Source organism: Carettochelys insculpta, chromosome 7 (genome assembly GCF_033958435.1).
Source record: "Carettochelys insculpta isolate YL-2023 chromosome 7, ASM3395843v1, whole genome shotgun sequence".
Taxonomy (NCBI): Eukaryota; Metazoa; Chordata; order Testudines; family Carettochelyidae; genus Carettochelys; species Carettochelys insculpta.
Window position 1 is genome coordinate 63,324,680 of NC_134143.1, and position 26,967 is coordinate 63,351,646.

Sequence of the window (26,967 nt, forward strand, 5' to 3'; positions counted from 1 at the left end):
TCTGCTCAGCATTTTTGAAAATCTGGCCATTTACTCAGATGCCTCTATATAGATCTGAAGAGTCTAACTTCAACCCCTCATTGTTGAAAATTTTGGCTCAAATATTCATGGGTGCTGTTTAGGACAAGAACCAAATCACTCCACTTTATTCATGCATATTAGTTAAGGCTTAGAACAAACTACCTACATTGTGCGGGATAAAGCTGCCCATCTTCACACAAACAAAACTTCCCTGGGAAGTTTGAGTAAGGAATTGGTCCAGTATTTGTGACTTCCACAGGTCAACAACACAGTTCAAATAAGTTGTCTAACGGCTCATACCAGTTACTGCGCACAACACTAACTCCGTCACATTGCAAAGGCCAGACACCGTATGAGATAAAAGCAACCAGCAACCTAAGAAAAAGACAAAGAAACTGCTACTGACGAAGCAATGGGGGTGTTAACAAGATAGAAGCACCTTCTATGACAACTGAAAAATACAATCTCCGATTCAATAGTTACAAAAGGGCAAGATTTTACTTGTTTTAAAAGGAGGTCGGGAAAATACAGGTAACGCAGATGAAATGTATGGCACTTACCTCCCATTTTCTGACATGAGACCAGGCTGTACCACTGAAGTCACGGCATGACCAGCTGAAAGGATCATCCCAGTATCCTACAGCAAGAATAATTCCTGTTTCCCATTAGTTAGTTCCCAAACTTCCAATCACTCCCCATGAAAAAGCTTTTATTTTTCATTCTTGACAGGGTTTGCTGAACTTCCTGCCCACTCCTTGTTTGGTAAACTGTGCAAGGTTGGAACAATCTTGCAACCTGCAGGGGCTAAATATCTCATCAAGGACATCAAACCAGGCTCTAGATGTGAATTTTAAAAAAGAATCATGTATAAATTCTGAGCCACCTCCACTTTGTAACTAACATTTGCCAGATTATGGGACTGTGCGTTGCGCAGGACCATATTTGCTTTTTGTTTTAAAGAGAGAGAGGGACACACACACCCACACACCAGGAATTTAAATGCAGCTCATCAGTACTGTCACTGTTCAACCCCTAAGCTGACTGATTTCCCCCACTGCCCTCTCAACCCCGCCTAAACAAAATATTTTTCCCGTTTCACTAACTGATAGCTTAAAATGTGACAGATTCCAGACCCCACAAGTCCTTTCTTTTGTGCTAAAAACTATCCCTAGTCACACCTGCTGTGTGTCAGGCTCTATCCAATCAGTTTTATTTATGGCTGCTCATTTGGTAGAACATTGGTTCCTGTAACTGCACCATGACCACCGGGGTTTCTCTTGTACCTTCCTACAGCAGGCCAAAGATCCCAACAGGGCTGTCAGCTCTCATGGCCAGGTAAGACATCACACATCTCTTTGACTCCAAGGCAAAAATGCCAGGTAAGAAATGTTTACAGAGTCAGGCCTAGCATGCAGATGTTGTCTGTGGCCCCACGTATATGTGATTCTGTATGTAAAAATGATCACAGCAATGTGGAGCCTTTTTTAATGCATGGCTTACTATGAGCCAAATTCAGCCTGCCACCAGCAGATGAAATCAATGGGAGGTGCAAGAAATGGTATATTTGACCCACTATGTTAAGCTAGTGAAGAGTTGAGTCCTTGCCTGAATTACAATTTGCTGTCCCTTACAGTAGGAGTTCTGTCAAATTCTACTTGCTTCCTTGTGCATTCGTAGAAGGGACAGGCCTGATATTCAAAGGAACCAAGTGCTGCCACCCCCTTGACTTTGCTTGGAATTGTGGGTGCTCAGCACTTCTGAGCATCAGGCCCGATGATAGATTTCTGTGGTTCGCCCATTATCAGACAATTCTTTTGGAGTGGGGTGAACCAGGGATGAATTTGGCTCAATGAGTTTTTTCCACTACATATAACAGTAGCTCTTCTACAGCATCAGTAGATCTCAAAGCACTTTACAAAGGAGGTCAATGTCTTTCTCCCCATTTTAAAGAAGCCCCAAGGGGAGGATATACATTCCCCAGGGCAAGCAGCTGGCCAGTGACCAAGCCAGAAACAGAATGCAGGTCTCCGAGTTCCATCTATAAGGCTGCCTTTCTCTCTGTGATTGCATAATTTTCCCAGCACTTTCCTGATGTTGTATGGTTCTTATAGCTGGTTAAGAACACCATCTTCCACCCATCGAGACTGCTGACAAGATGTGAAACACTCCATTTTCACACCCTTGAGGACTGTTAGTTTTATGCTGTATACTACACATAATACCCACTGAAATGACAATATAAAAACCAAAACAAACAAACAACACCCCCGCCACTTTTTCAAGGAGCCGGAGCCAAGCACGAAAAATTAGGACATGCCAGAATTAAGTTTGTCCCAGTAAAACTCTGACACTTTAGATATGCTCATATTAACAGTGAAAATTAAATAAACAAACACACACACACATACAGAAAGGTTACAAATGTACAATCCAGGGATGTAATCAAGCTTAGGGTTCAGTAGATGGATACAGATCATCTCTCCACGCAGCACACATGTAGAAAATATCATCAATGCCAATGAGCCTGTGAAATAACTGGTGTGTTTTGTACATTGATGCTACTAGTAAAACATGGGGCCAAGTCACTCAAATGCAGGGAATTTTCTTTGGAACAACTGATGCTATTACCACGAGCCGTTAACGTTAATCTTTCTGGCTCTGTTATGTCCACAGCAGAACTGGAGTTTCTGCTTTCACTCTCTCCCAAGATGATGGACGCCATGAAAAATAGCAGTTTAGAACAGTTCAATAGCCCCAAGAGAGCAGGAGTGTAAGTTTAATAGCTTCACCGGTAACCCAATCTCATGATCCATTGAGCAACATATTCTGAAATGTGTTCTTTGCTAGGAGTAGTACATGCACCTCCAAAGTCATGGCCCAGCCTCTCCTGCCCCATGTGGCCAGGACTGCTAGCCTGCTGGGTGAGGTGCTGTCAGCTTAAAGCCACTACGGCAGCCAGAAGAGCTGTCTATTTAGGTTCTCACCCCTGCGGTATTTCAGCATTTTGAAGGGGGCAGTTTTACAGAGGTTATCCCCAGAGACTAGAAAGGGAGGATAGAACTTCCTGTAAAGCCCAGCAATGAGCATTTGCAGCACTCAGACAGGGAGCCTGGCTTTGGCCTGGAGAAGCCAGAAAGAGGGAATGGGAGGGAAAGAGATGGAGAAATATCAGAGAGTAAAATAGGGGCAAAGAAAGGAGGTGGGACAAGCAAGGCCAGAAGAAGAGGGGCAAACAAGAGTTTCCCAGAGGGAACTGATGGTGGTAGAAGTCCTTGTTAAAGCCAAACAGCAGCCAGGTTACACAGCATAATAAGGGGCAGTACATCCAGTTGATTGGAACCCCGTTTGTAACAAGGTCTGGAACCCTTTCAGTGCTCTGTCTGCAGCACAGTCAACACTGACAAATCTCCAGCCAGTGACAGTTTGCATGAATAAAGCACAGAGGATCAGCCTAAAGTGGTATCATTTACATGAACAACAATTCAGTAAATGCAGCTGTTTAACACACTGAATCCAAAATTAATTGTTAACTTGGCCCAGAATCTGTCCTCCCCGGTGTGCTTGGGCTACTCATCTCTAGGCTTTAAACAAGACATTTTTCAGCCATCACCTAGCATTAGATTTACATGGTAAACCAATCTGATCTTTAGGACTAAAACAGCCATCTCATCTATTACATATAGCAATACATGTATGAACTGCTGTAGCTCCGTTTTAGAGCTGTGAGAAGAATTAGCTACATTTATTACAGTATTTCAAGTTAAGGTCCCTCCTAACAAAAACAAAATGCAGCTGATAGAAATGCTTATAAAGACAAAGCACATTACATCACTCAAATGAACAGAAACAAAGAGCTAAGCAGAACATTGCAGCGTTTGGAAATATGTGAAACATAACGAAGGCCATCACCAGCTCTCATCTTCATTTGTCTTCCTGTGTTTATCCAATAATTCATTCTAATGACTGCAGATGTAGGAATATTTAACTGGGGCTTGTAAAGCGTGTGTGTAAATTACAGCCGGACCAAGGAAGCTGAACTGATTTACTGGAGCTGAGGACCTGGCTCTTTCCACAACCCTAGCTAGAGTATGTAGAGTCAGAGTTTTTATACCTTTCTCTGACCTCCTGTAACAGGCCACAGAATTTCACTCCGTTTTCTCTACCTAGTTTAGCGAGAGATCTCTTTTAGGAAGACGCCAATGTTCCCTGTAAATTGAGTGGTTGGGCGGCTGCCCAGGAGAAATCCAGGTGCTACCCAGCTGACCATCAGAGCACCCACAATCACTCACAGACAGCAGCATTTGGTTTTACTGGTGGTGCTGAGCCGCACATGCCTGGATGCACAGAACAAAATGTATCCCACCCAGGGATGGAATAAAAAAATTAGAGGGAACTCTGGAAAAACACCCAGTCTTGATTTACAGATCTGAAATGATAGAGTCTCCTCCACATCTGTTGGTTTGTGGGTTTTAATTACACTCGCTATTAAAAATTTGCACTTTAGATAGTTCCTTTAAGCAGTATATTATTTAGATTAACCCCTTTCTGCCCGAACCCCAAAATTGCTCCAGCTTGATCTAAACATCTGCTGCCAATTCACAACATACACAAAATACACTAAAATCTTGGAGTGGAAAGACAAAAAAAAATCAGTAATAAATATTTAAACACATCAAATAGTTAATTACAAAAAGAAAATAATATCGACTACTGATAAGACCAGCGGGCGTCCTGAGTGAACGTGGAGAGACATCATTTCAGTCTTGTGCCAGATGAAATTGTTCATTGAAATACGTAGTGGTTGCTTGCCAGATCTTCTCATATGTTAATGAGTGTACGCAAGCATTAGGGAAGAGAGAACTGGACAGGGAAACTGCCCCTTTCAGTGTCCTGACTGAGTCTGCCTTTTTGCACGCTCACGAGCTGTCTTAATCTGCTGCAAACCACTCAGATTTTGTTGCACAGGAAAGATTGTGGCAGGGAGTCATGATCTTGAAACATTGCCCCTGAAAATTCCTGGTATGATAAAAATAAACAAATTTTGAAAAAAAAAAAAAAAGGACAATTTCTCAATGCAAAAATCAAGACTCAATTCTTTGTAAGTATAAAGTATATTTTGGACCATGCTCAGAGATGCCATTGCAACAGGCATGCGCTGTGGTGGCAGTAGCCCAAATGAGGTCAGATGTTGTGGGGCAAGAGTCAGGAAATCTGGATTCTAGTCATGGCTCTGCCAAAATGTGTGAGCTTGAGCAAAACACGTAATTTGGAGGTTGTGACGTCCAAGGGGACGGAGAGGAATGAGGAGCTGTTCTCCACCTTTCAAATTGCTAAATGGAAGCAGGACCCAGAAAGAGCTTTGCTAAGTGGGGTCAGGCTCCTGGCATGGCAAAGAGGCTGATGGTACAACTAATGTGGAAAAACCAATGACTCCACCCAATACAGGATTACTTTTGCAAAAGCTCCAGAGGACTTTGCTTCGGTTCAGAAACCCTCTGCAAAAACTGCACCAAGACACTAGCCAGAGAATAGGCCAAGTCTCTGCTCCCAAAGCACTAGCCACCTCCCCTCCAGTGCTTGCTGAGACCACCTCCACTAAGACGATCCTAGGGTTAGCCACAAGCTCACTGGTTCCCCGTCTGAGAGGTTGACCCCTCTTCCTGCACTGCCAAACTACTCTGTGGGGAGGGGACAGAGAGAGGAGATAAGGGAGGGAAGGAAAAGCTTGAAAGTCTTCTCTGTTCTCGGTCAGAGCAAACACAGCCCCAGGTAAAACAGCACACGGCTGTTTCCCCCGCACCTCCCCAGTGCAGGTGAGGGTGTAGTGTCCATAGCCAGGCACAACCACCTGGCCGAGGTGCTCTTCTCAGGGTAGAATCATGGACCACCTGAGCCCCATGGACCTGCCAGTGGAGACCACTCAACCCTCCCACAAGTGGTAGGTGGAGCTTCTGGATGAGTTGAGAAGGGGGAAAAAACCCAACTGCTGCCATCACCACCACCACAGCCAGTGTTCCCTGTAAGCCGAGCACTTGGGTGACCACCCAGGAATGAGTCAAATGCCACCCAGCTGATTAGCAGAGCGACCATAGCAAGTGTTCCTATTGGTGCTGCCCATCTGCCCATGCCTTGGTGTGCATAAAATGTATCCCGCACATGGATGGGAGAAATCGGAGGGAACACTGACCATGGCCCGCCATGAGCAGAAGGAAAAGCAGACAGTGGAAAGCGAGAAAAGAAAGGGGGAGAAGGAGTGTCTCTTGTGCCAGGATGTGGCAAGGAGAGAGATACAAACAGCTGGAGGAAGGAGAGGACCATTGCTCCTGACCACAGAGCTGAGGCTGCTGCTCCACCCTGGAGCTCTGAACCACAGTGCCAACTTCCCATCTAACTGGGGATACTTGATCCCCACCCTCCACCCAGGCTCCAACTCCGCCCCTTCTCTCGATTCCACACTGCCTCTCCCTGCCCACATGCTCCCCCCACTCCACCCTCTTCTCTGCCCCCCTTGGGTGCTTTCTATCCCCATTTCTCTCCCTCCCAAAGGCCTGTTTGCAGTGGGTGGAAGGCACTGGGAGAGATGGAGAGGAGATGGTCAGAGGGGCCACCAGCAGGTGGGAGCCACAGGGTGGCAAAAGAAGAGCTGGCTGCCAGAGGGTTCTGAACACCCACAAATTTTTCCCTGGGGATACTCCAGCCCCAAGCACCCACAGAGTTGGCGCTTATGCTTGTAACCCTCTGAAAATGCGTAAGCCCTGCCCGGCGAAATTCACGGCCTGGTTACTGTTCAGTGAGCCTTACTGCTTTCACAGTCCGGTCCTTCCGAGCCTGGGCATTCACACTGGTAGCTTCCATTCTGGAGAACGCACACCCCCTCGTTCATGCACGGGTTAGGTTTGCACAGGTTCACCGGGCTTTTAGCCTCTGCAATAGACAAAACACAAGAAGAATGGCAGCGTCTGTCCCATCACCGAGTATTACCCTCTTCCACCCAGCTCCGTCATCAGCACTTGGGCGCGACAGTATGCATTGCCTTTGCATAGAAAGTCATTTGGATTTACAGAAAGGCATGGAAGGAAATCAAACAGCTGAATGGCCAGGAACCAAGTCATAGCCTGTACGGTTGTATGTGCACTGTGACAGCAAAACAACATCAGTTAGAGAGCCTTCTAGAGAAGGTCAGAGAAGATGATTTACTTTACTAGCCACCCTGAGTAAGAGTCTGGCGTGGATCCCACTAACATAAGGGCATCGGGTCCATTAATAGACACCCCACAAAACAGAGTACGACATGTTTCCTGTCCCAAGCAGCTTACAGATGAATGCCCCAGTCCTGCAGTCAGATCCACTAGCACAGAGCCCAGAGGTGGTACACAGGCCCTGAGAGAGACAAGACAGGACAGCAGCTTAGATTTTTTTTAAAAGGGCGGATAAATTATTGGTGGAAAGAAAGCTGGGAAAGACTTTGAAGCCGTGGGTTTTTAGAGGGGATTTGAAGGAGGAAAAAGTATGTGTGTGTGTGAGACAGAGACAGACAGAGCCAACCGGCTCTCCTAACATACAGCTCTCAGCAAGACTCTGCCACTTTTCATGCCATTTTGCCACAAGTACACAGGGTTAAGCAGTAGCATCTTAGAAGCCTCTTGGTGTATTGTAACTGGCGTTTCTGCAGTAGCATTTGAAAGCCTGTGAAATTCCTCAGCCAAACAATTAAGCAAGTGGCTTAGAATGTGGGCCTGCTAAGCGCTTCTCTTTTGTTCTCTTACAAGTCAGGGTGTCTGATAAAAGAGCACAAAATCAGTTCCTCTGTCCTACGGAAGTGGCTCATTTGCATGCTATTTCCTATCCTGATTGTGTCTGAATGATTATCTATCAGAGCCACTTGGGATTCCCATTCATGAACTTTCCAGGGTAAAGCAGAATACTGAAATGCACTGGTCAGTGCATATGTATGCCTGTGCCCTCAGTGGGGTGGTGCAGGAACTACTCAACCACATGGTTACATAGACACCCTTTCCCTCACTCTGCATCAGTCTTCTACATGCAGATGGTTCGTTATTTATGACCCGGGCCCTCTCTGTTAACTGTGTTTGTACAGGGCCTAGCAAATGGGCCACAATTCTTGGTTGGAGCTTGAGCACCATCACAGTAAATATAATTGGTAATAATTACACCACTGGCAGCCACTGGAAATTCTCTTTTAGATTAAGGGACGAGAAGCTAATTGTCTGAAACAGAAAACTCCGGCATTCAATCCACATTCTCCTTCGGAATGGCCGCGGAGTCAAATGGCCGTGGTGAAGTTACTTGAGAGCTGTGGCTTTGTTACCACACACAAGTCCATAACCACACAAAATATGCCCTATACAAGAGACTATGTGCACTTCTACTCTCCAGCCAACCGTCAGTGGCACATTTTTTAAGCAGAAGATTAACAGCAGGATTCCGTTACCAATGGCCAAGAACTGTGACCATTATTTAGGTTTTATACTGAGCAATTCACTGATCTGCTCCATTTGTCCAAGGTCCGGTCAACGGCGCACTGAAAACACCAGACTTTGATCCAACCTTCCTTTCACATACATTTATCATCAGATCCCATGATTTTCCTGCCTTTGTAATCACATGGCCTCCGGTTCTGTTATTACAGCTCCAGTAAAAGTTGAAATGACAGATATTCACCTGTCGCACTGCCTTTGTTCCTAACCTGGGCACTGCCGACAACTGCTACCTGCACAGGCGCATAACAGCAGCAATTCAGCTTCAGGAAATGCTGTGTTCTGGCTCTGTAACCAGTGACTTCCCCTCCCCGCTGCTTCTCCTCAACAGCCAAGGCCTAGTCAACACTTAAGCAACATTCTCTGCACTTAAGTGGAAGTTACCTCACAAGGCTATGTCTACACTACAGAGTTATTCTGAAATAACTTTGCTTGCATCTACACTATGCACATGCTATTGCAAAATGCATTTGGGATAGCGGGCGTGTTATTTCAAAATTGGTAAACCTCATTGCAGGAGGTATAGCGCCTATTTATGCTATTTCGAAATAGGTACTGTTAAAAGACCACAGACTAATGCTATTTTGAAATAAGCCATAACAGCATCCAATGGCACTACTTTGCAATAGTGCTGTGTCCAGAAATGCCATTTTGAAATACACAAGCCCCGCCCACACTCCACCCTCAGTAACAGACTATGAAGTTGAGTGCCTACAAGCACCCTGCTTCGAAGTTAAACTTCCCGGGAATGGAGTAAGGACTTCGAAGTTGGGCTAAGTTAACTTCAAAGTAAGGGAAAACGTGTGTAGCCTGTCTGCAAGGCTACTTAGAAGTAGTGCCTGAAGTTAACTTTGAAGTTAGTTCCTAGTGTTGATGCATCCTTTGTGTGTAGCTGTGTTATTTCAAAATAAAATATTTCAAAACAGCTATTTTGAAGTAAGGTCTTTCTATATCGTAGGTATAGCTACATAGACCTTACTGGCTTCTCTGAGCATGAGAGAATTTCATCCTCAATACATATTTTCCTGCTGCACATCAACTCCTATTATAAGCCACACAAAAAGGTCAGGATTTCCCTTGTTTCTACTGAAGTGCTAGCAACATAGCCCTGGCACTTTAATTCCATCCTACACTCCACATCCTCAATCAAAAAGACAAGGTGAGTGAGGGAATCTCTTTTATTGATCTTTTATCAGACTAACACATGGGATGTCATCTCACCCAGCTTGTCTCTCCAACAGGGACCAAGAGGGCTACAGCCATACTACATAACCACAGTTGAAGTTCACTCTTTTCTGCTGCATTGAGGATTCCCAAGCAAATACCAGCCTTCCCAATCTCTTTTCTTTAAAGGGCAGATGAGCGATTAGAAGGAGCTGATGAGGTTTTTAGGCTTATTTACAAGTTGCCAAGCATAAACATCCCAGGCTGTAAGGCAGGGAGGAATCTGCAGGGTAGGACGAGAAGGTTTTCATGGCATTTCAGTCCATGGGATGTCATTTTAATTGTAGGAATCCCCAGAAGTTTGCTGTCATGTGCAAAAAGAGAATTAGTCATGCCCTGAGCACCAATTGTTTCATGAGCCACTTTAAGTAAAGATAACTTTCCCTTAGGAACTTAAGCCATTCCAGTTCTTCAGTGGGGAAAGCATGACTCACTTGTCTTGTTGGGCATCCTTTCATCGTAGGGCCTGAAGTTCCCAATGAGACACCTACACTCTGGGTCAAACACTGAGGTCTTTACTTAGGCAAACTCCCACAGAAGTCAAAGAACTGACCCCGCAGGCACGAAATCAATAATAAATACTCAGCACATAGCAGAGGAAGAGATGGCTCCCTTCTTTTGGAACAGGGACCCCAAACAGCTAGTGCAATCTGCTTCCAGCCCACGTACTTCAGCATGTGAGCGATTTACCATAAAGCTGATCAGACTCGCTTCAACCCTGCCACACTCCCACTCTTTCCAGAATTTCTCTCTGTGTCATCACATTCCCTCACCTCTCCCACAGACAAAGCTGGGGAGGATCTGAAAGCCCTTTTCTTTTCCTCCCCCAAAGTGTTAATCATCATTTAACCTACATCAGTTTAACGCCAGCCATACATTCCTAAGGACTCTGCTTGGTGAACAGAATGCACTGACCCTTCTAAAATGAGCTGGTTATTCTGTCTTTGCAGCCTACGTGTAACTTTCTGATGGGCCAGCTTTTAAGCACTCACTCCCTTTTGGGATACAGAAAGTGCATCTCTGGAGATGAAACATGGATCAGTTGGGCCTCGTTTGATCTTGTATGCTTTTAGACCATTACAGAATGTTTCTGGGACCAGCTATAATCTTTTCAGCCTAACCGCCTTCCAAGTGGAGTGTAACCCCACTTCATCGCAACTTTACCTGCTTATTAAACATTTGCGTATCTGCCATCTCACCTTGCCAAGGCAGCTCTTTTAAAAGGTTCTTCATTCCTTCTTGCAGTGGAATTACCCGAGAGAGCCATTTCCCAGCTATTGAAAGATTTGTTCTTTATAGCTGTTACTGGCTGTGTCTACACTAGCACCTCCTTTTCAAAAGGGGGATGCTAATAAGATACTTTGGGATATGCTAATGAGGCACTGCAATGAATATGCACTGCCTTATTAGCATAATGGCTGCTGCAGCACTTCAAAAGTGCTGCTTTTGATCGCGTGCGGCTCTTCTACACAGGATCCTTTTTGAAAGGACCCCACAGACTTTAAAATGCCCTTATTCCAATAACCAAACAGGAATAAGGGGATTTCGAAGTCTGTGGGGTCCTTTCAAAAAGGATGCCATGTAGACGAGCCACACGTGATTGAAAGCAGCACTTTCAAAGTGCCGTGGCTGCTATTATGCTAATGAGGCAGTGCATATTCATTGCAGTGCCTCATTAGCATATCCCAAAGTGTCTCATTAGCATCCCCCTTTTGAAAGGAGGGGGCTAGTGTAGACACAGCCACTGTGTTTAGAAGGGCTATTCTCTCTCTGGGGATAGGCACTTACATGTCCCCCATCCCGGTAGTCACTGAATCCTCCCCAGGCTTTCCACAGTTAGTGGCCATTATATCCCTTCAGGGAAGAATCGCTCATTTTATAGTCAGGGAACTAAAGCACAGGAAGACAAGGTACATGTGCGAAGATCACAACAGATATCTGTGTCAGAAGTGGTAAGCGAGCTCAGTTCTCTCATGCCCTGATCAACTACCCCCCATCACAGAACCCTAGGCCTGGAAGAGATCTCAGGAGGTCACTAGAGTCCAGCCCCCCTAAGCCCATCCTACCCAATCACCCTTACTTTTTCCATTGTTTATTCAAATGATAAATATTTCTGTAGAGTTAAAAGCACTGGATTTGGCAACAGGGCTGCACTATGAACACAGCCAAGAGGCATGCAGATAAATTGAACCTCACCCTGTCTAAACACATGCCATAGAAGGGCAGATTGCCGAGGAGTTCCTGCAAGCAGCGCTGTTGGCTTGCTCAGCACCTTGCAGGATCAGGCCTTTACTGGTGAGCCGCATGCCTAAGCGGAAAAGCATTGCAACAGAACATACCTGAGTACATATCAAGTATCTCTGTGTGTTCTAAGAAATAAATAAATCACCTGTATTCTTCCCACTTAATAAAACCCCCCTCTAACTCTTTTGATCCACCTTGTGTTATTATCTTTACACTCACCTGCACATCTCACAGGCAAGTACAAAGAAATAATCCTTTATAAACACCCTAGCATGCTAAACGCTATTCCTTTAGTTCGTGTTCCTTTGATCATCCGTGGACACCATTCCACACGGAGTAATAGGGGCTTTACCCACTGATTTTCTGGGAGACTGCCCTACTCAGAAAAATGAGCAAAACTATTGTCAATCTGTGTGCGCAGGGGGCTCTTTATTACATGAAAGAGCCCCTTCTGTGCATGTCCCTGGCTGTCTGCTTGAATCCTCCAACAGCAGCACATCATTGACTAACCATAGAAGACCGTCAAGACCATTTGAAAAAGTGCCCCTAAATAACAAGGACCATTTGTAAGAAAGGCAGGTTTCCGTCACCCCACCTAAGTGTTCAACCTAAAGCTGCCATGGTTTGCTATTGGCTGGTAACTACAAGAGAAAGCAAGTCAGACGTGAGTTGCAAGGGGACAGAAGACAACAGGAAGAAAATGAGACTGATCTGGATCCATATGTCGCCAAAGCTTGCTGGGCTAGAGGACTCCCACAGTCAGCTGATGGGACCTTCTCTGCAGTCCATGAGGAACTGATCACTAGCTGCTTTGAAATATGTTCCCTTGTCATTCCCCTTGTAAGAACAGGTCGTGTGGGACATCCTACACATTTGAAGCTAGACTTAAACTCTCCTGTGCCTCCAGCACACAGAGCAAAACTGATTTAACCCTGAGAGGCTTGCAACAGGCAACTGCAACTGGGCAAACCAAACCTAATGGACTGGCGTGGGGCTCAGTGAAATCCTTGTGTAGCTCTGTTTTACAAGGCCATACCTTAAGAATGAGAACAGGAAGCCAAAGCCCATCTCACCTTCACATAGTCGTTCAACGACCAAGTCTTTGTAACTGTGCAGATCCTCATAAGAGGAAACATGTATCAGGTAGTTGGGAGAGCCAGCAATCCTCAGCAGCGTATCCCTCCGTACATCCCCAATCCCAATGACAAACACCGACACGCCACTGCTCCGCAGCTGCTCAGCAGGAACGATTGCATCTTCAGTGCCATGCCCGGCTGTGATCACAACCACGGCCCTGGTCACGCCAGGTCTCGCCCCTTTTGCAACAGTCATGACATCATCATGAATATGTAGCAAGGCTCTGCCCGTGGAGGCTGACCCGCCAATGAAAGGGACTTGGCTGATAGCTTGAAGAAGAGCTGAGCTGCTGACGTGAGCATCCAGGGCAAAGGCTGTACGAACCCGGCTGCTGTAGACCACGAGGCCTATCTGAGTGACGTCCCGATTGATATTGAACTGCAGAGCGCTACCAATGACAAAGCTCCTCAGCCGTGAAAAGTTCTCCCGGCCAACTCCAGCGGAGGCATCCAAAGCAAAAACCAGATCCAGAGACTGGCAGCCTGGAAAGGAGAGCAAACTTTAAGCCTTTCAGAATATAGTCATTACTGCTTGGACAGAGGAGAAAAGCCACCTGGTTCTGCTCTCAGCAAATACATCATTATTGATCGGTAATGAACTGCAGCATCATATGAAATGTCAGATTGCAATCTACAGCTCAGTATTATAGGAATTTACAGCCCCCTCATATCAAGCAGCTAGAAAAGATAATCCCCAGATCTACAATCAACACAAGTACCATTGCATTAAGTTACAATCCTCATTTCTTTTCATCTGTCACACTAGTTTGAGCCAAATGCTCCTGCCTTACATCCTGGCAAAAGTCACTGTGACAAGTGAGAACTTGGTGAGGATTCCCAGATGTGACCCTCCATTTAACAGAAAGTGAGATGATTAAGTCTGTGGGGATTCCACGTACTAATGAGATATGCACAAATGATCAGGGATGATGGCAATATTCATTCATACGTTCCTTGTCAGGCATTTACTAGTGTTGCTCGCAGAACAACAGTGGAAGATATCAAAGTTCGCCATCTGAAATGGACAGACCACAACATGAGGACAAACGAAGCACAACTCAACAACATCATCTGCTTCCTGAGCAAATGCAAGAAACAAAACATCATCTCCAGAAGACTATAGCTTTCTGGCCACTACATACCCCAAATATTCTGAACAGCTCTGCAGAAGGACTTCAGAAAAAACTGAGGAATCATCTCCTGCACCTCACATACTCCAGAAGGGCCCATTTCAAACGAGAAATCACCACATACTTCCATACACTGGAAGGAAAGAGGAAAAAAACAGGGAAATCTGTACATCGTGCAAGAAACACAAAACTACCCAAAAAAAAACCAAAAACAAAAAAGAAAAACCAAATCTCCTCCTCCATGGACACTACACAACAATCCAACATCAACAATTTATCAAGGCTACCCTTGAATGGAGCTACATTATCCATACTTTCCTAGGGTCTGAAATTCTGCGCCACCACATATCCTGATACCATACTAGTATATGGAGAAAGAAGAATTTATGCACCAACTCCACCTCAAAACAATGACGCTATCACCCACACTTACCATGCACCAATCGACAGTCATAAGAAAAGAAAGAATCATTTGAATGAACACCCCACAGAGAGTGAAAACACATACTAGATCATTGCACTGATTGCTTCAGGAAAAAATAGACTGAAATCCTTAAAATCTCATCTCCTCCAATCGCTCCATTGAGCCGAGGATGGCTATACAGTCTATGAAATTTAGCCACCAGACAGCAATCAAACCAGTAGACAAAGGGGTTACCAACACAGTTCTCACATTCAGTGACTATGTTAACAAGGCCAATTGACAGCTTTCTGACACCACCTACTATAAAGAACTCAAAGAAGATCACACACCACAATTCAGTCAGAAATTTTAAAATATTATCAAATCCTTCCCCAAATCACAAGAGAAACTCAACAGCCTCATTCCCCACAAATCTACCTCAGAGATACTCCACCATAAGCTTCCCAAGATACACAAACAAGGGAACCCAGGCAGGCATCATACCTGGCCCTGGCACTCCTACTGTAGGAAGACCAGGACTCATAGAAGCCACCTCAGCCCAGTTACACACAAATCTTCCTCTGGACGACAACCAACTTTCTCCAGAAACTCAGCAGAATTAACAGCATACCTCCCAACACCATCCTTGCCACTACAGATACCACCTCCCTGTACACCAACATTCCTCAAAATGACAACATCACTGACTGCTTCAAATATCTCTGGGACAATGGATGACAATCACATATCCACCCATACATATTGCCAAACTCAAGTCATTTCATCCTTAACCAAAGCACTTTTATATTTCACAACAAACCCCTGGTATGTCAACCCCTTCCTGAGCCATCTGGGAGGAAAAAAATTCTAGATAAAAGCACTACAAAACCATTGACATAGCTGAGATATATTAAAGACATTTTCATCCTCTGAACAGATGATCCCTCAGATTTCCACCTCCACCACTCATGTGACAAACTCCCTCTAGAATTCCTCCCACACGAGCATCGAATACCTGGATACCCCAATCAGCTTCAACAATGGACCCTGTAATGGGGCGCACTCACCTCACGTCAGCACCCATGGTCAAATGCACGTGCCTGCACACTCACGCTCTGGGGTGCCTCTTTTGTGACTCAGTCCTCTGGCCAAGACTCACCCGGGCTGCACGTAAATAAAGCAAGTCCCTTCTGGAGCATAGGTTTAATAGTGGCCCCTCTCAGTGCCCTCTGTAATGTCTTTATAGCTATGGCCATGCAGCAGCGCTATTCAAAACCCATTATTTCGAAAAAATAGTATTTTGAAATAACGCATCCACATGCAAAATACATTTTGAAATGGCACCCAGCTATTTCCCAATCGCATTTCCGGGTCCCTAGTGTTATTTCGAAATAATGCTATTGGAGCCCATTACAGCTTATTTCGAAATTGTGCTATTTCATGTCTTAACAGCGCCCATTTCGAAAGAGGCATTACTCTTTGTGGAATGAGGTTTACCGGAATCAAAATAACACACCCACTGTTTCGATTTTATGTCAAAATAATGTGTGCATGGTTTGGACGCTGCCAACGTTTAGAAATAACAGCTGTTATTTCGAGATCACTTTGCTGCGTAGGCACAGCCTGTTTGTCCCCGCCTCTAGAACAGAGTACTGCCTCAGGGTTCCTTCCCTGGAGGCAATGACTTTGCCCTCTTGGAGCCTTTCTGACCACAACTCTCCAGCCACCACAGTTCAGTTCCCCTTCTGGGATCCCTCAAAGTCCAAGCCTTTTCCCCTGGTAGCAAATAGGGGTTGGGAGCCCAGGCCCAGCTTCTACTCTGGGTCCCAGCCCAGGGACCCCGTAGATAGCAGCTGTCTGTAATGTCCATTTAAATAACTGTGCTGCTGCTATAATGTCTGGGGCCACTTCACCATGGCTCCCACACATTATTTACCCTTGCCTGTCCTGGTGGAGTCCCCACAGGTAGCCCAGAGCACCACGTGCCTTCCTCCAGCTCTAGCAAGTACCCGCTCTTTGCTCTGACCCAGCAGCTCTTCTTATATTGACCTTCTGGCTCCTGACTGGCTGCTTCCGACACGGCAGCTTGGAGGACTTCTCTTCCGCTCTTTTCCGCTGCAGAGTGTGGCAGGACCACAAGGCCTCCGGCAGGTGCCCTCAAGGCCGAGACAACTTTGTCACAGAACCATAGAGACAATTATGTACTAGACACCTGTGGACAATCACATTCACCTTCACAGATCCAGTAACCACCCCAAATACACCAAGAAAATCTATTACCTCCAGTCAGGCACTCAGATACCACAGAATATGCTCTGAGGAGAAAAGCCAGGATATCACCAAACAAGGAAACATGCTCCTTCCGATTTTGCACCATGGAACCTGCCACCTAACTACTCCAAAAGAACCTGCCTCACAATACAGGAAAATAAAAACCTCTAACCACACACCTCTGTTGTCACCTACCACCCTACACTAGAACCCGTACGGGGTACCATTAAGCAATCACAACCCATACTCAATGGAGACCACACCATGAAAGAAAACTTTTGGACCCATTCTTCTGATCATCAAACTACCCTCCTGTCTGCTGACTGGCAGATGTATCTCCATGAGTCTGAGGATCAGTTAACCCCTGCTCCCAACAATGCACCTTTCAAGATCCACGAGTCCTGCACATGTTTACCACAATATGCTGTTTACCTCATCCAGTGCAGGAAGACCAGCAGGGGCTGCTCAGAGGCCGATGGAGAACCTCAGCCATGGCGACAGGGGGCTTCTTGCAGGCCGGGGAGAAGGCTCTGACAGATGAGGTGCTGTTCCAGGGGTGGGGAAGGGGAGCTCCTGCAGCTTTGCAATGACTTTGTGAGCATAGCGGGCAAGGAGGTCACACCACAGAGGCTGGGAGGAGAAGGAGGAAGCCTGCTTCCTGTGGGGGACTGATGGTGAGAGAGGTCCTGCTTGGAGAGCAGACCATGGCCCCACTCTGCTCAGCTGCTATCAGCTGCAGAGGGGATCAGGCTCGGCACGCCATGCGGGGTGGCTTCCCCCGAAGGGCCAGTGTGGGCTGCCAATCCTGGCTCGGCACTCACAGCAAGTTCACCACCCAAGTAGGAGTCTGACAGCCCCCAGTGCCTTGCCCTGGGAGCTCAGATGCCCGCTTGCTCTGAGCAGCACAAGTTGGCTTTGCAGCTAACCCAGCCTAGCTGCATCTGAGGAAGCCCAAGAGCCTCACACCACAGAGGAACCAGGAGCAAAGTCTCATTAAATCCCTCAGAAGAACTGGGGTGACCCTGGAACCAATATTTCCAGGCGAGGTTTCTGGAGCCAGCCAGGGTGAGCGGGTTACAATCACGAATAATGGGACTAGTTCCCTAGAGGGAAGTGAGTTCCACAGACCCCTGTGGGCAGGGGATGCCTGTGTGTGTTTGGGACCATCCCTAGCCTTGTGATTTGGGGGTCTGGAGGAGCTGGCTGTCAGGACTCCTGATTTTGGTCCCTGGCTTTGGTTAGCGGCTAGAGCACGGGCCTGGGAGGCAGGACACCTGGGTTCTGCTCCCTGCTTTGGGAAGGGAGTCGGGGACAGGGACCAAGCTCTTTTTCTGGCTCAGAGAGGAGACCATTGTTCTAGGATGGGGCAGGGAGGCGAGGACTCCTGGCTCCTATTGCTGGTTCTGGGAAGAGAATGAAGGATAGTGGGTTGCAGGGAAGGAGGGCTGGAAGTCAGGACTCTTGGATTCTATTTCCAGCGCCTCCACAGACTCACTGCAGGACCTGAGTGAGTGATTAATGGAGAGAGCCTCACCCACATCCATCCTGGAGGTAACTGGTGAGGTGGTGAGAGTGCAGAACTGTTGGCGGCAGGAGGGAAACTGAGAGGATGGGGTGGAACAGGGGCATCCGGTTTTCAGAAACTGGAAGATTGGCAACCCTAGAAAGGGCACGTCCGAGATGTCGAACTTGTGCTAAACAGTTTTATTTTGAAGAAAGAGAACTGAGACTCTGACGAGAAGGGAGGGAAAATCTCATGCCTGGAGAGCGTTCTTTGGTGCATCAACCAATGAGAGAGTTCACCATCTTCCAGGCCCATGGGGCAGGGTGATGGGGGACAGATCCGAGCTGCAGCCCCACAGATAAAGCTCTAGGAGGGATGATGGCTTATGGCAGAGGTGCACAAAATGGGAGGCAGGCCCCTCTGGAGCGGGAAGGTGTGTGAAATTTCATAAAGGGGAAATTTCTGGGTGTCAGCCTTATCCACCTAATTAAAAATGCTGAAATACGTCACTGTTTTTATGGATGTGTATTTGTCTTTGTATACCAGTTAATAAAGTTTTTACATTCTATGTACTTCATTTTCTCACATGTGCCAGAAGGGTTTTTTGTTCTTCATATGAACATAACAACCGAAATTTCCATCAGTTTGGATTACATTAGACAAATTGGGGGAACCCTGCTAAACGCAGGGATGAAAAGTGGGGACTGACATAAAAGCTTTGTTCCCCCCTGGCTTAGGGACTGCACTTCCTCCCCGAAGCCCCATTGTAGAACGGGTATATACATGTTGCAACATAGCCCTTTCAGCAGCCCATAATATTTCCCCATTCCACTAGCCAGGTCTACGGGCTGTTGCAGAAGTTCGGAGTGGACGGTGATCCCCTCTCACCATGTTTTGATTGATTTGCGCCTGGGGGTGCCCTAGAAAGCAGCAATCTTTATGTTCCCCAGGTGCAAGGGCTGTTCATGAACGGGACGGATTCTGTGCTTTTAGCCTCTGCCACAAGCCGACTCTTTAGGTTCGGGCAATGCTCTGCTGCTCAGTGTCCAGTGTTTGGGATGGTATCACTGGATTCTGTACCATTAGTTTCTGGTGGAACTGGCACATTCTTTTAACCACCCTGTTTTTTAAACCTTGAACTCCCTTGGGCAGTGACTCTGTTAGTGCACTGTGGCGTACGGCTAAGGCCTTACCTTGACGATGGTCTACGCTGCAGATTTTTTCCTGCAGCTCCGGGATCTTGCTGAACAGATCCTGGGAGTTGGAATAGATAATTGTATGCTTGGGATTTCCCGTCACATTGTCCAGCTCTGCTCTTAAGGACTCGCTGCCCATACCAATTAGGAAGAGCCCCCTTCCCCTGGTATATTTCGCTGCTTCTACCACAGGATCCTGAGCCTTTGACTCCGTGAGCAAGACCACCATACGCAAGAGATCGCCGTGAACATCTCTGAAGGCCGGAGCATTATTAAAACCATGCTGTGTGATGTACCGAAGGGCTTTGCCAGTTAAGGTTCCACCTCCGCGGAATTGCATGGTGTCAACAAGCTTCAAAAGCCTGGGCACTTCCTTGTATTCACCCACTCTGATAGGGATCTGGACATCATTGCTGTACTGGGCCACTCCAACATTGACTGGGGAGTCTTTGCTCAACACTGCCTGAAAGAACTTCTTTAGGAAGGCCTTGTAGTGCAGGAATCCCTCCAGGGCAGTACCCGATGAGCTGTCCACCAGGAAAAGAAGACCCACGCTGCACTCCAGACTCAGCTTCGGTGCTGAAAGCAAAGGAAGTCAGTAACTACATGTAATGAAAAAAATCAGCATGCACATCCTGTGGACCTCCTGCAATCCCAATGATCTAAAGGAGAGAGAATGCAGCCCAGAGCTCTTCTGTCAAGAAAACAAAACCATTCATTGGGCGGCGTGTCTTATACGGCAGGAAAATCAGGCATCTGGATGCCATTCACTTTGGTGAGATGCCACAGGAACTTCGAGGGTCTGGGGAATATGTGATAGGAAGTGGTTGGGGCATCTTTTGAGACACCTGAGGGACCTAAGGTGTCAGAGGGCAGGTTCTCTGCATTTCCTGAAAATCAAGCCCCTTTAGGGTTTCTCGAGCAGGGCACCCAGAATCACTGCTCTCTTCTGAAGTTCCATGCAGGAAAGTTCTGCAAAGGACTGAGGGAGGAGAGAGAAGGGGTGGGAAGCCACCGCACAGGTACTTTAGCTGATGGATCCACCTTTCATACCCTTCTTACAGATCTCACTGCCAAGGAGGCAGCTCCTATGAGGCTGCACGCCAATTGCCACCACTGATGGGACTCCTTTCTTAGTGCCTTTTGCAGCCACAAGGGCTGTGAGGAGTGAGCAGGCAGGATCATACCCTGGAGGAACCGATGAAGCTGAATGTCGTCCATCAGCCATTCAGGGAGCACCAGGCAGCAAGTCCCAGGCAATCACAGGCCTAAGCTCTGTGCCAAGCAGTAGGAAAACACTCTGTCCTGGGAGCAGGGTTTAAAAGGAAGAGGATGGCCCCCGCCCCATCCTGCCAACTGTAATAACCCTTCCTCCCTGCGCTCTAATTCCATACCAGGGCTGTTCCAGGAAGATAGGCTGCCGAGGGATTGGGGAGACACATGTGTGTTGGGGGGAGGGATGAAGGCTCACATGCCCCCAAAATGACATAGGGGATGGGGAGAGACAAGGGCCCAGAGCCCACGGTCCTGGCTGCTGCCTGGGGCTTGGCGACTGGCCCCACGCCTGCCCTCACAGCCTCAGCTCCCAGCTCTATCTATCCTGCTCTCCAGAGGAGTGGCTCTGCTCTGGGCTTCAGTGAGGATTGGTGTGGGCTTGGGGTAAGGGGCGGCATGTGGTTGTGGCCTGGGGCAGACGGAGGGGTTGTCCCAGGCCCTGCATCCCCTTAGGATTGGCTCTGCCCAGGGCAAGAGGTGGTGCAGGAAGGAGTCAAATGGGAGCCTTGTCAAATGGCTGGTGCCCCCCATGTCTCTCTCCCAGCAGTCTCCTCTGAGAAGTTTGGTTCACACCAGTGGATGAGTCATAGACCAACATACCGCAGCTGGCATCTCCTCCAAATCCAACAGGACACACACAGTGGTACCCTTCTAATCCCTCTGGAATGCACGTGCCTCCATTGTGACAGGGCTGGGAATCACAGGGATCTGCAAAGGTACCAGATAAGAACCAGGAGACAGCCTGGGTTGGGCCCAGAGAGAACATATAGTCACACTACATAGTAGATTAGGCGTGAGTGTTCTGAGCCTATGCAAAGTCATACAGGTACTAGATCATTTGGAAAGTAGTTTTCTCTTGCTTTGTAGGAAGGTCTCATGAGACATTCCTCTGCTCAAGTAATGCAAAGTGAGGCAAGGCCCTGATGTCTGTGTAGGTCTGCTAGAAAGTAGAAGAATTCAGTAATTTCTTAAAGGTAACCTATTCACACTTGAATGCCCCCATTCTTGACACACGTAGCTCCAACCATTCAAAAAAGTTTGCTCTTTGTAAATGCTGTCTTGTAAAGCCCCATTACAATGCAGTGTCAGTCCTGCAGCGCGGTCCATTCCTAAGTGTGGTTTGCCACCTTCCACTTGAATTGCTGTGGAGCGAACTCAACATCAGGGAAATGCTGAAGCCACTCCACTGGTGTCAATCTGAAGTAACTGTTGAAATAAGGGCAGTTCCTCTAGATTCACACCAGTGGAGAAGAGAGGAGAAACTGGCCTATTCTGTTCAGATTCCCTTGGGACCATATGGTGCATCTGCAGCACTTATGGGTTTAGGGTGCAGCTTAGAACACTTGTTGCTCAAAGACTATATGGGAAATAGTGAATGCAAGCAGACCGAAACCACTCTACCGGCTACCACGCACCTCCTCTCCTGGGCTCTATTAATGGTGTGTCCCCGCAGCACAGGACGCAACTTCATACAGGGATAACGTCAGTAGAATGATTCTGGAGCTATCCGTTCCATTTTCAAATCCTAATCCTCTCCTCCAGAATGTACTGCATTGCTTGTGTGGCACATGCAAATTTTTTTAAGATCAAGGAACCTCCATTTCCCCTTCAAATCAGGAGGCTTCAACAATGAGGGTGTATTTTCAAAGGGCATTCAGGAACACAAAGCAAATCAAGTCACTCCGGGTTTTGAACAACTGGGTGGTCTGTCACCTTGGTAAACCAAGAAGAGTGGCTGTTTCCACACAAGCACAAAAGGAGGATACAAGAACCAAGGGCTAATCTGCACTACCACGGAAAATCGACCTACACAGGGTCGATCTTCTGGGGTTTGATTTCACACACGTGCAAAATTGAGCTCTCAGGAGTCAAAGTTGACTCCCGTGCTCCTTGTGAAAGGCGAGAAGTAAGGAAGGTCGAAGGCAGAAAAGCTCCCGTTGACCTTCCCCCCTTAGTTAGCCAAGCGTAGACGCGTCGATTTTAGCTATGCAATTGGCGTACCTAAAACTGTGTATCTGTGGTCGACTTCCATGTTTAGTATAGACCTAGGCCAAGCGTTAGATTCTCTCTAAAATTAATGACACCTACGGCTCAACTACTGTTGGAGACAAAGGCTCTGTGTTGGTCACAATGCAATCTCCAAAATAATGCACAACTTGAATGTTGTTTCTTGTTGGCTCATTCAGATGACGAGAACGGTCAGTTGGGAACAGTACGATTCTGTCAGCAGATGAGAATGTAAAGAATTACAGATTAATTAGAGGTGAACCAGCTGCTCCAGGAGTGAAGGAGAACAGCTTTAAGCAAGCAGAATGATTTCATGGTCAAGAATATGAGTGAAAAAAGAAGTCTCACTAGTTCCTCGCTAATATTGATTAAGAATTACAATCCTTGCTTTTCTGATCCTTGTTGAGGAACTGCCTGTGGTTAAAAATAAATCATCTGAATTCAGTTTACCATTTTAAAAAAATAGATGTAAATTGGATTTCAAAAAGATCAATTCCTACCTGGACAGATAGTTCGATAGCATCTGGCTGGGTGTTTTATCAAGACTCTTTTCCAACTAAGATAGAAAGATTGATACAAAATTGGACTGACCATACATTTCAAGATTAACAAGTCATTTTGCAAGGCTGATCATACAACTAAAGTTTTTGACATAAATCAGTTTTCCCTCAGAAAGTGCAATTTCATCGAAATTGAAACATTTGGTGGCAACAATCCAATTTTGACAAAATTGGATGTGAAAAAGTCACAACAAATTATTTTGATTATTATTTTGGTTCACCTTGTTTAGATAAATTACTATTTTATTTGCTGCATTACCATATTTGATGATGCAATGTTTTTACAATACCAAGGGTGTGCCTACACTAGGAACTAACTTCGAAGTTAGGCACTACATCGAAGTAGCCAGCAGAGAGTCCACACATTTTCCCTAAGTAGCGCCCTTACTTCCAACTTTAACTTTGAAGTAGGGTGTGCGTAGACACTCAACTTTGAAGTTGCTTCTGTAGTATAGTCACAGCCCAAATGTTTCAATGGTTCAGAACTGATATTTTTGGACTTTTCATGCTGTCAGAAATAAAATATTTTGTTCCAGATCTGAATAAAAACAAAATGTTGACACTTCCCATGACATAGAAACTCCGGTTTCCAATCAGTTCTAACTGTACAAGTTAATACGACAGCAAGAGCTGTACGAGGAAGCTATTCTTGATCCCAAAGGCTTTGCCTAGACAGAGGCTTCTGTTGACAAAACTTCTATCACCAGAAATTTTGTTGACAGAGCAGGTGTCCATAGACTGCAGATCTCTTGGGAGAGATCTGGCAGTTGAGAGCATTCTGTCGATATCCTTGCACACCTTGTTCCACAAAGAAAAAGGGCTGTCTCGACAGAGGGTTTCTTCCCCAACAGTTGGTCCCATGTGGATAGGTCAAATGCCAGAAAAGCCTCTCCCGACAGAACTGCTGGCAAAAGATACACAAACTGCACTGTGCAATTTGTATATCTTTTGTCGACAGTTCCCGGGAGTCTAGAGACAGTCTAAGAATTCCTCCATGTGAGAGCCATACACGAATGCTCACAGGTCACCTTTGAAACCATTTCTCTCATTTCAAAGATGACCTGAACAGAAAAAAAAAAAACATTTGCATCTTTTCCTGACTGTTCATAACATGCAAGAGAGTAGGAAAGTTTTGTTTTAAAAGGTGGCTGGATTGCTAATTTTTTAAAATCTTTGACACACCAGCCTCATCAAAGCTAGTTTTCCCTGGTTTTGCTGCTCGACTCCCAGGGGCCTTAGCAAAGCATAGGGTGGCATTTCTCATCTGTTCATTGAAGAAGAAAGGACACACAAACCTTAACAGACCTTTCCTTCTAGGAGTTTGTTAGGCGGTTGAATTTAAAACAAATCTAGATTTTGCACAGTCTGAAGAAAAGTAGATTCCCAGCTCAATGAGTCAGGCTTCACTTTTTTGGTATGAGATATCTTAATACCACTAGTTTACCAATGTTTTCCAGAGTAGACAAGACCTGAATTTCAGGCATAAAAAACAAGTGAAAAACACCAACAACACCCCCCACCCCCACTCCTTTTCAATGTCTCTTTATACACCTATAAATGAGTGGGGGAAAAAAGAGAGAGAGAGAACACCAGGAGTCCTGTAGCACCTTAAAGACTATCAGATTTATTTAGGTCTAAGCTTTCACTGATAAAACCTATTTCATGAGATGCATCTTTTTGTCCATGAAAGCTTGTGACCAAATAAATCTGTCAGTCTTTAAGGTGGCACAGGACTCATTGTTTTGGCAGATACAGACCAACATAGCCACCCCATTTAAGAAAAAAAAAAGAGCACCCACTTTTACATTTGCCTTTGCAGTTCACTTGAAACTTACTTCACTTACTGCACATACAGCTCTAATGAAGATTTTAGAAGGCATTTGATTTCTTTAAGGTTTGAGAAGTGTCACAGTTTTTCAGGTAGATCCTCCCCTCAGCATGAGGGGAATCTCCTTGTGCAACTCCCTGCTGCTGACCTGACAATATACCTCTCTGTTTATGACCTATTTGCATAATATTTGCATGGGCGTTGGTGTTTGGATAGCTACTGAAGCCTCTCCATAGGCCAGAATCTCCCCAGACTCTCAGGTCAGCTAAACAGGGAGAAAAGGACTTCTCTGAAAACAATAGCCACCATGGCTAATATTGGAACTAGCTAGAGTCAGTGCAGACTCCACAGAGTACCAGGGATAAATCTACCGGGATTTTTATTGCATAGACAGGAGAATATAAGCCAGTGCTGCACAACTAGGAATCGTGTGAAATACATAAATGAGACCCTAACAGCAGGCAGGATGGTCCAGTGGCTAGGGAACCTGCCTGGGAATCAGGATTCTACCCCTGGGTTTGCCACAGGCCTGCTGGGTGACCGTGGGCAAGTCACTTTGTTGCTGTGTGCCTCAGTTTCCCTCCCAACTTTTGTTTAAATTGCACGTTCTTCAGAGCACAGACAGTCTCTTACTACGTGTATGTACAGAGCTTGTCACAGCCTCAGCTGGGGCCACAATGCCATTGTAATATGAAGTTACCATAAATTATAAACCCCGATCACCCTATCTAGCAACGTGTGTGTGCTCTCTGTGCGCATACAGCTGACTTTGAGAGAGAAGGCTGGCTGACTCACCTGTAAAATGGGCAGAGGGACATATGCACTGCATTTGGTCTCTTTGAACCTTTCCAACATACGTAATTCCCTGCCAGCTCTTTCACAGTCTCCAGTGTCTTGCGTTCGCAAGGGTGAGATTCAATCTTGCAACCTGGCACAAGGAGCACACAGGAGATAGCTAGTGCATTTGTCAGCAAGTGGAGCTGTCTGGGAGCGGGAGCTGAATCAGCTGGGATATTACTCAACCAACCAGCAACTTTTTGCAACTCCTTGGTGATGCCCCAAACCAAACAATTACGCTTCCGGTGGGCAGGTTAGCCCTTTCCTGGATTCCTGGCCACAGATTCTTTCATATGCTTTGTTTTGGCACAATTCCTGCCTCCACCAAGTTCACACATGTTCAGCATGGCTTCTTATATCACCCACATCACTGTACCACCAAAACATCTTCAGCAATGTGATTTACGTTGTCATGTGAGGTTGTTAGGGCATTTTTGTCTCTCATAGATATTTACATGGTCCCCAATACTGTATATCCAAGTGCCTCACTGTCTTAATGTATTTATCCTCAACACTCCTTTGAGGCAGAAATCATTCCCATTGCAGACTGGGGACTGAGGCACAGATAGGCTAAGTGACTTGACCAAGGTCACATAGTAAGACTGTGGCAGAGCAAAGACTCCACGTCTACTGAGAGGTAGGTGAGTTCCGTGACCACTGAACCATCCTCTCTCTCACACAGTCTCTGGGGTTTGAGCAGGCCTCAGGCTTTGAGCAGCGCACACAGCCTGTTTCTTCCCACCAGACAGAGAAGAAGCCCTCTCAGGATGGTAGACGAGTCAACCCGTGAGGTGCTGACTTTAGAGAGCAGCTCTGGAAGTGAAATGCCCAGC

The 26,967-nt window shown here is 46.2% G+C and overlaps 1 protein-coding gene across 5 annotated transcripts in view; it reads right to left on the reverse strand.

Moving 5' to 3' along the window:
• Positions 1–2,238: 2,238 nt before the first annotated feature.
• The window catches only part of VWA2 (von Willebrand factor A domain containing 2), a 66,447-nt gene continuing 41,718 nt past the window's right edge, over positions 2,239–26,967 (reverse strand). For 4 of the 5 annotated variants that reach the window (XM_074999834.1, XM_074999832.1, XM_074999831.1 and 1 more), the window contains 7 exons: positions 26,093–26,225; positions 23,410–23,465; positions 21,503–21,610; positions 19,625–20,206; positions 13,061–13,606; positions 6,823–6,945; positions 2,239–5,037 (listed from right to left, as the gene is read on the reverse strand). In XM_074999834.1, coding sequence (XP_074855935.1) covers positions 5,006–5,037; positions 6,823–6,945; positions 13,061–13,606; positions 19,625–20,206; positions 21,503–21,610; positions 23,410–23,465; positions 26,093–26,225 — 1,580 coding nt within the window. In that variant the 3' untranslated portion in view covers positions 2,239–5,005. The remainder of the gene's footprint in view (positions 5,038–6,822; positions 6,946–13,060; positions 13,607–19,624; positions 20,207–21,502; positions 21,611–23,409; positions 23,466–26,092; positions 26,226–26,967) is intronic. The other variant, XM_074999835.1, reaches the window with a different exon arrangement.